The sequence below is a fragment of the Lycium ferocissimum genome, chromosome 7 (assembly GCF_029784015.1).
Source record: "Lycium ferocissimum isolate CSIRO_LF1 chromosome 7, AGI_CSIRO_Lferr_CH_V1, whole genome shotgun sequence".
Taxonomy (NCBI): Eukaryota; Viridiplantae; Streptophyta; class Magnoliopsida; order Solanales; family Solanaceae; genus Lycium; species Lycium ferocissimum.
In genome coordinates this window covers 41,635,655-41,645,050 of record NC_081348.1, presented here as the reverse complement: position 1 = coordinate 41,645,050, position 9,396 = coordinate 41,635,655, and the positions used below count along the sequence as shown (strand labels likewise).

The 9,396-nt window shown below is 36.4% G+C and overlaps 2 protein-coding genes across 8 annotated transcripts; both read right to left on the bottom strand.

Annotated features, from left to right (window-relative positions):
- LOC132065103 (auxin-induced protein 15A-like) lies at positions 1–711 on the bottom strand. Its single transcript, XM_059458343.1, has one exon. It carries the CDS (start codon positions 460–462, stop codon positions 184–186), a length of 279 nt encoding a protein of 92 aa, XP_059314326.1. The 5' UTR covers positions 463–711; the 3' UTR covers positions 1–183.
- A 1,528-nt stretch (positions 712–2,239) lies between these two features.
- On the bottom strand, positions 2,240–9,396 carry LOC132065101 (U11/U12 small nuclear ribonucleoprotein 65 kDa protein). 7 transcript variants are annotated; one of them, XM_059458337.1, is made up of 13 exons: positions 9,066–9,390; positions 8,060–8,323; positions 7,362–7,433; positions 6,988–7,212; positions 6,488–6,569; positions 6,124–6,306; positions 5,687–5,851; positions 5,429–5,596; positions 4,913–5,000; positions 4,669–4,727; positions 4,463–4,528; positions 2,851–2,989; positions 2,240–2,731 (listed from the first exon to the last, which is right to left on the bottom strand). In XM_059458337.1, exons 2-12 carry the CDS (start codon positions 8,236–8,238, stop codon positions 2,906–2,908), a joined length of 1,371 nt encoding a protein of 456 aa, XP_059314320.1. In that variant the 5' UTR covers positions 8,239–8,323; positions 9,066–9,390; the 3' UTR covers positions 2,240–2,731; positions 2,851–2,905. The 7 variants fall into 7 exon arrangements, with proteins under 7 accessions (XP_059314320.1, XP_059314324.1, XP_059314321.1 ...); XM_059458341.1 differs by having other exon boundaries at positions 2,240–2,707; XM_059458338.1 differs by having other exon boundaries at positions 2,240–2,702; positions 8,060–8,326; positions 9,071–9,389.

The window sequence follows — 9,396 nt, the reverse complement described above, 5'->3', positions numbered from 1 at the left end:
TGAGTCTGAAGAGATTTCATTTTCTAAACTACTGAAAATTACATTCAAAATTGGGATCTACAGTTGTAGCTGACAGTAGCCCCCTCTATTTTCTTTTCAAAGATGTGGTGTCATTCCTAATTATTCTAATGTACAAACTGGAAATCCATGTTAGTTCTCTAGAAAACTGTGAAAGGAAAAGTCTCAGATCCTATTCAAGCGAGCAGTAAGATCAGCAAACACATCTTCGCTACAGGGAATTGTGACACCACCCATTGGATGATCAAAGCCAAATTCTTCCTCCGCTTGACTTAGCAAGTCTTGAAATAAAGGTTGGCTCAAGAATGATATGGGGATCACAAATCTCTTCTTTTGCTTCTCCCCAACATATACAGCAAAATGGCCTTTCGGAACGTCTCCAGCTGTAGAAGACTTCTTGATTATACGAGGCATCTTGATTATACGAGGCATACGGATAGCCATGGTCGTTTAGTTCAATTTAGATGAGCAAATAAGGTAGGAAAGAACTTTTAAGGACTTTGAAAGCAAAGAAAAGCTTTGTATGATTTCAAGTTTTGTTGAGCTGTTATGGTAAACCTTTCTTTGTATGTGTTTATATAGTCCAATGACAATTTGTAGAAGCCTACTGATATGCATTGGATAGGCATTATGTGGGCACCAGTTAAAGATTACTTGCGTGGTTGAATTTTGGTGCAGCACAGTTTAGAGACAATACCACATGAAATAACATATGGTTATGTCTTCCAACTAATTATCAAACTATTTAGACTTTGAAACTATGTCTAAAAGCAAAAGGTCCCACTGATAAAGGTCCCACTGATATTCACACCAAACAACAGATTCATGAAACCTCATCTTCTTGAAAATGGTAAAGGACCACTTGGAGCCATTTCTTGATGTTGAATCAACAAGTTGTAGTCAGCATTCCAATGATTGATCTATGAGAGCATAACCTGAGAATTTTAGGCAAAATCTGATCGTCCATAGTACTAAAGTGATGGCTCAGGATACAAGTTGGTGCTGCAGTTGAAGACTTATACAGTAACTACAAAATGGTCAATTTAGGATTATCATTAGTTGGACAATAGAGATTTGGATAAGTTGGAATATTTCTCCAGTTTCATTTATCAATAAGAAGGTCATAAGTCATGCAGTGTTTTATGTCAAGGAAGAGCAAAACCAACAAGCGCGTGCTTGTGTTATGCCACTGCTGAGCATGTGTGGACCTCAGCACTAATTTTGTAGGGAACAACTAACAGAAGATAGGCCTAAAGAATATAGAAGATAACCTCTAATGTGTAGGGCAATTGTGATTATGAGCAGGTATTAATCCATAAGAATAACATGCTGTGTTGGCTTAAATTTGTCAAGAAAGTCAATTGACTCACTGCTCCTTGAATTGATCAGATTACAGAAATGGAACATTGAGCTGACTTTAAACAGCACTTTTTTTGTGTTGAAACATGACAAAATGTATAGTCTTATGGACATGGTATGATATTTCTAGCTATTACTAATTCGGATCACATTGGCTTTAGATGAGGTCTTTCATTTTAACTACTCCGTTCATCCCAATTTGTTTTGGCGCTATGTTTTTTTTTTTTTTTTTTTTTTTTTTCTGTTCTGAAGGAATTGCCACTTTTCTATATCTAGGACTGGTTAGCTTTTGCAGTCTTATTTCGACAATAACATGATTTGTTGTAGGCTCACAAAAATAAATTATTCGATACAAGAGTACTTTAGTATTTTATCCATATCTAATTTCTGTATTAAAAACATCGGGTTCTTAATCTTCAGGGGTTTTGCGGGGCTCTAAATGGGGCGTGGTGGTGAATGGTGATCGTCCGAAATGGTAAAGCTAAACATCTGATTAAGAAATACACTAGTAGTATCAAATTGTTTGGAACAGTTTCTACTTTCTATCAAAAATGACTTATATCTGAATTTATCAGTGATACAGATAAATGAACATTAAAAAGTGATTCTTAAAGGGTAACCATCTTCCCAGGAGGAGATGTTGAACTACTTTTGGCCATTGCTGTCGTACTAAACCAAGAGAAAAAGTGCTTTGTACAATAGCTGAATTAATTGGCTATCTGATGCATAAAATTTTCCTGGTCCTCGAAGGTTAAATGTAGATTATGACGATTAAGCAGACATCTAAGCTGCAGGTACTTTACGTTGCAAAAATGATTCTGCAAGTGAAATGCGAGCTCGTAGTTAACATGCCACTGTAGACTCGGGGAGTGTAAATTTTCAATCAATACCATGTGCATGAATAACTGTTGTCAACAATACAAGAACTCTCTCTGACGTCACTACTAATGAAACAGCAGTGTCCTCTAACCTAATTTAATGAATTGCCAGTGAAACATCACTGTCCAGACTCCAGAAATTTACTATACACAACAAATGAACTAACAACCATTTGGCTCCAGCCGATCAATTTGCTTCAATGTAGAAATCATAATAACTTCTGTAAGGTTTTGGCTCCAGACATCTGGTGAAACCGTTGCGTAGGTAAAAACCAGATAGCCTGCCCAGAGTTTGACCTTCTCTAGTCCGGAAAGGAAGCCCTACTTTCCTTCCTTCCTTCCCCAAGAAGCATCTTCATTAGCTTGACTCCTTTAATGTACCACGGCACCAGCAATCCCGTAACTCAAATGATCTTTACTGACGTTGCTGCCCAAATCACGAGCTCACTGTACTAGTCATTACAGAGATGAGTTGCCTATAGATAATATGGCTTAAGGAGTAACTACTTTTGGTGCTGTATTGAGGTTATTTGAGATATACTTGTTAAAAAGATAAATAAATATAGCAACTAAGCAATAGATCATACGTACATACCTGACTTAGAATGTTGAGCCGAGGGTTTAAATTACCCATGTAGCAAAAATCCTCCCTACCTAGTTTTTGCTTTAGCAGGATCACGACCAAACTGAATGACGATAGGCTTGCCTTTAAACACATAACCATTCACCAGATTCTGCAATCATTCACTTCTTGTATTTAATGTTTACGAGTATCATCAAGTATAGTATAGCACCATAATATTAGCTAATTTTTAGACAGTCGCATGTGTTGTTATAAACTTATAAGTATATGATAAAAAGATTTTCCTTACATCCATATAGTACATTTTTATCCAACTTGAGGAACCTAACCATATACATGAATATACTCACTTTATATAACCCATTGGAAATTTAACACAGGTTCACGATTACATGTAGAAGGTTTATCACCTTCTGAAGAAATTTCTGGTTTTGGTTGAATTAGGTCGAGAACTGTTAACTAGGAAATTGCACCATCAAAGTACATCAAGGACAAAGCACCATAAAAGTACATCAAGGACAAAACATAGGCACATAGCACCAGCTGCAGGAGCTAAACAACAAAATATAACAGCATAGTGAAATTTGAAGAGGCTGACATAGATGCCACAAATGGCAATTCGAAAATATTTGCATACGTTATATCATTCGAATTTCAAATTTAATGATGCTTGCAAAAAGTTAATGCTGAAAGACCCCAGGGTGGTTCGCATGTGGTGCTTCCGGATCCCTCTTAGATTTAAGATCTATCTTTTAAAGAGGTCAATAAAGCCTACAACCACTTTCATGGTATTAATTTTACAATCCCACTGCGCAGGAGGAAAACAAAATACTAAATTACCAGTTTTTCCCCCTTGTTTCCCCCAGATTCTGCTATTCTTTTGAAATATGATTCTGCGATCCAGCACTCCAACAGATTAATCTAACACCCCTTTAAAAGAGGAACGTGGACATGATAAACTTTAACGCCGGGTCTTGTTTCCTTCATTTTTTTTTCTTTTTCAATCTTCTAACTCATCCTTCTTTCCCTGCCCCCTTCTTTCCCCCAACAAAAAGGAAAGGACCCTTCCACGGCATCCTTCAAAATAGCAAGTGCGCATTGATTATGTGGTAGTGTCTTGTGAAATGGATCAAAAAATCAGGGTGATACAGAGCAAGAAACATATTTGTGGTACTTTTACACTAGAAGCATGTGGATTTTTCACGAATATTCCATTAGTAACTAAAATGTGTCAACAATGAACTTAAATGAAAATGACATAATAAGGTTCCACAGCAAAAACATTTTTGGTGCTTCAGTGCCAGAAGAGTTGGAACACCATATTCTCTTGTTCCTATCAACCCATAAATATTATTTCCACTAATTACTAGTTATAAAATCACCAAAACCTACCCTTCATGACCCACCGTCCACCCTCTACCACTACTATTTTCACCTCCTTTATGCCCAACTAGACACCAGAGAATGACTTGTACAATATTTTAATATATCATTTTCCAGGGTAATTTTTCTGTGCAAAACATCACACCAAAAACTTTGAGAAATGCACCAAATAAAAAGTTCACTATGCATGGACCATCAAAGGAAATGGAATAAAGACACAAAGTAAGTATATATAACATACCAAGGCATTTTCAGCAAGTTCAACTGAGGGAAATGTAACAAAAGCTTGTCCACGCATTCTCCCTTCCTGTAATGGAAGTCATATAATTTCAGCAAAAACTCTTGAATAAATATCAAATTACCAATGGAAAGGAAGTACAAACTAATAAATAAAGCCTCAAGTTATCACAGTATTAGAAGAACTAGAAAAATATAGATGAACCTCACCTGCATTAACTTCACTGCAAGACTGGATTTAGCTTCACCAATGCTTCCAAATAAAGATCCTAAAGAACATAATAGAAGAGAAGAAATATAATGGTAAACATGAGTTTTGTGTACGTAACTTATTTCCAATTGAAGTAACTTCTTGTTATCCATCTTTTTTCTTTAAGCCTGAAACTACACGGAAGTCTGAGAAAAATTCAGAAAGGTGTTTTAATTTTGCAATGGATATGTGCATTAACCTTACCAAATATGAAGTAAATATCATCAACATTCACTTCCTTTGCTAAGTTCTTCAAGTACAAGATCTGTGAAGGATTCCCAGCACAATAATTCTGCATAGAAAGAAAGCTCACGAGTCAATTATTATTCAGTCCTTTGCTTGCACTAATAGCTCACATAGAAAGAAATCCATTTCGTGCTTGTACGGGGAATGTCCTCCTTTGACACGTCCAACAGTCCAAGCACAAACTTACTACTTGGCTTTGCTCATTAGTAGTACTTTTGATTTACTGATAATGAAGCGAATTAGAACAACATAATTTATAGAGTGGAAAGATGCAATCTTAACGAACTTCTATAGCAAGTACTTGCCAGCTTAAGTACACTAAAGCATTACCTTGCTCATCAATAAACCAGTGAACATTTCTTATCAATTGGAAATAAGTTACTTACTTGAAACTCATGTTTACCATTTCTTTCTTATCTAATCTGCAAGCAAGTGATTCATGGGAAAAAGTAACTACGCACAAATTTCCAATACCTTAAACATAGGAAGCGACAGAATTTCTTCTGGGGGCAATCTTCCACTTTTTAACTCTTCAAGGGTTGTAAAAGGTTTATGATCGTTCTCTTTATCTTCCACTGCCAATGGCATTGCACTCGCATCATCCTTCTCTTCATTCTGTACCTGTTTAGGTGCTACTTTAATCTGCAAGCAAGCAAGCAAGAACCTAGTATCACCAACTTCAACGAAGAACAACAAAGAGGGAGAAGACTTTTGGAGATCCAAGGCTATCACCTGAATTATTGGGTTCTTCTTCTTAACTACTGGCATCTCTTTAGGAACCAAGGCAGCAGCTCTCAATCCAACAGCCTCATGGGCAACATCCTTGTCAACTGCAGGACCCAAGATAGCTTCATGTCTGATACGCTTTTGTCTAGGCCCACCAACTTTTGAAGCTTCCTGAACCATTAAGTATACAAAACCATTAGAATCTGCCAAAAGTTCACTCTAGTAGCAAAAGGTAAAAGATCATGATGAAAAATGACAGTAAACACGAGGAACATAAAGATGGAAAGAATTAAACCAGAGATATACTTCATACAACATTAAAATTTGAGTCAGTTCCCCAATATCCTCGAGGTTTATAATTTATATTTCAAGTGCTAGTTAGCTGATTTCGCCAAACTCAATTCTAAAAGTAAAAGAATATCTAACAGCATAGAAAATATTACCTCATCAGAAGACTCCATTTCTGATTCACTACTTGATTGATCTTCCATTCTACTCTTAGAAACTGTTGGAGGAGGAAGAGGAGGGGGTGGAGGAGGAACAGACGGGGAAGTTGGCAGAGGCGGAGTCGGCAAAGCCATCCGAAATGGTGCTGGAATATTCATCTTGTTCATCAAGTGCAAGACCTATACCATGTCAAAATATGGGTATAAAAAGATGTAAATTAGACCTATTTTTTTATTAAAAAAAAAAAAAAAAAAAAAAGAAGAAGAAGATGTAAAATAGACTAATACCCACGAATAGCAAGGAAATGAGAAAATGAATTTGAGAAGCAGAAAGGAGATAGTAAATTATGAAAAGAAATACCTGTGTGTAGAACCGAGGAACAGCAATAAGAGCATTTACAATATTGGTAAGTATATGTCCATCAGGTGGTGGGTAAACATATCTGAATCACAAGCAGGATAGTCAGCTTTATGAACAATAAATAGAAGCTGGTTCTGTTTATCAGTACTGAAGAAACAATATAAAGACCTAAAATGTGTAAGATCAAGCAGATAGTATGTCTAAATCCTCTTAGTTCTTTGTTCTTTCTTCTTCTTCTTTTTTTTTTTTTTTTTGTGAGAGAATGGTAACATTTAGTTCTTTGTTCTTTGTCCTTTCCTAGTTTTCTCTGCGTATGCCAAAAGGACCAGGAATAGAGCCTATAATTTACAGGTCAAACAGAGGTGGCATGCCTACAGACGCATGAAATATTTGCATACAGTGAAAGATGCAAGTCAGCTGTCATAGCAACTTATCCACCAAATTTAGATGAAAAAATGGAAAAAAGACTTTTAAAAATCATGAAGCAGTTGAAAACATACTCGAGGTGAGGAGGAAATGGATAATCCACCCCAAGTCTTTCAGCAATGGGTTCACTGCCAGGATAAGGACCTGCTCTGGATCCCCCACCAAATTCTTTAGCAGCAGCATCTTGGATCAAAGAGACGGATTCATTTCCTATCCGAGGTTCACTTTGTCCATATTTATCTCTTTCTGTGCTTCTATTAGCTCGTTCCACCGCTAAGGTTTTACCGAGAAACCGTACCCTAACAACATATATTGGCAATTAGACTTGCTTACTCTCTTGAGATAAATTAAAAAAAAAAAAAAAAAAAAAGAGGAGGGCATTTAAGTATGTTTATCTAAGATGACCGAAAACTGAGGACAATTAGAAAAGATTCAAAGAAAAACATACCCATTCAAATGCTGTTGCGCTTGGTGAGCCAGACCTTCATCCTTGAAATCCACAAAAGCACAATTCCTCATTCTGTCCAGGATAAAATAAGATCCAAATAACTGACAAAGTTCCAATTAGAGTCCAGTAGAGTTATCCATTCTCAAAAAAAAAAAAAAAATGTCCAGTTGAGTTATGTACTAGCGAGAGACATGAAAAACATTGAACCAAAGGCTGATGGCATCAATTATCTGTTATCCCAAGAACTATGATGATTATCAAATAAACCAAAAGGGGAAAGGGAGAAAGAAGCCTCAAGGACAGGTTAGTGCTAGTGCCCAAATGGAATAAGCACAATGATCCCAAATACAAGGTACACATCAATGCATTTCATTGGGTCACAAGCAATTTTAAAAGCAAAGGCGGGAGGTGAAACATTTTACTGAAATGGAATGAGACATGAAATTTTGGGTATGGATCCAACTTTCTCTCTACTTGTTTGTGCCAGAGGAAGCTGATTTCCTCTGGTTGGTGGTGCATAAGTAATATCATATTCCCATTGCTTGTTAAAAAAAATATAAGTTACACCAAAAAGATGAGCCAAATAAACAGATTTAAGAAACATAAGATTGCCAACCTTCTCGTTGTTTTTAAAAGATACAAATAAAAAACAAAAATAGCAGTAAAATTGGGAATTATGGAATAGTTCTTCAGAATACCTCCCACTAGTACAAGGACGGATAGAAGTTGCCCCATAATTGGAGAGCAATCTAGAAAGGGTTTCATGAGGAATTGCTTCTGGAAGATGTCGAATCAAGAGGGTAGACTCTTTAACTCCCTCCATCGGCCAATGATAAGCAGGCTGAGGAACAGGATTTCCAGTCATGTAAGCATCCATTATAGTTCCTTGTACTCAGTGAAGTTCAATGTTCAATGGAAATGACTGTCAAATTTTGCTTGACGAATCACAAAACTTCCAAATGCTGCACCACAAAAAAGAAGAAGAAGGAATTAATGCATTGGGGATTTGAATTATAAAAGGCGGTGAAGAAGGTCGCCGTGGGAACATTCTCATTAGAGTTATGATAAAAAGGGCAGCCGGTGCACAAAGCATCCCGCGTTAGCAGGGTCCGGGGAAGGGCCGCACCCCAAGGGGTGCAATGTAGACAGCCTAACCTAATGATGCTTCCACAGCTCGAACCCGTGACCTATAGGTCACACGGAGACAACTTTACCGTTGGAGTTATGATCATTTACAAAATAAACGCGGGTTGAAATCAAAGAAGATTTTTGGCCAAATGTATGAGAAGCTCAAATGCAACCATCAAAATGCGCCCAAATTTCAAATGTCACTTCAATCTTTCTTATCTTGCCCATTTCAGTAAAAGAAGAAAAAACTAAATTATCAAAATGCATTTGCCATTAAAAAGGGGAATGCTCAATACCCTGATCACACCAGATATGGAATAATTCAATATTTGCATTTGAATAAGAAATCAATGAGGCAATTAATCACAACTCACAAAACGAGTCCTAAAACGTGATGATTTTCATAAAGGAATTTTCTCAAACACCTTGTGTGCACTATGCAAGAACGATTACACTTCAACAGTTAGATAAAACCCGCGATTCCCAATCTTCAAAGAATAATACGCAAATGAAATTTGCTTTCAAGTAGGGCAAATTAAAGAATAAAACAACAGCAAGCAGAAGAAGATACCATACCTGTGTAGCGAAGCACTCAACAATGTGGTATCAATGGTCTGTAATGTTGAATTTTGCCTGTGTCATGCCTTTAACTTTGTTAACAACTACTAGTGTCTATAATCAATCAACTACTGAATCACAAATTCAGGTTAATTACACTGAACAAACCCTAAAGTATGATCCAGTTTCAAATATTAACCCTATATTTAAAATCAGACTCTTACTTCCTAAATTTCTATATTTACGCCCCTATAAGGTATAAATATTTTACTTAAAAATTCTTATTCAGTACTTTAAAATAAACAAAAAAAATATTTTCTGAAATATGTATCTTTCAAAATTCATAAAT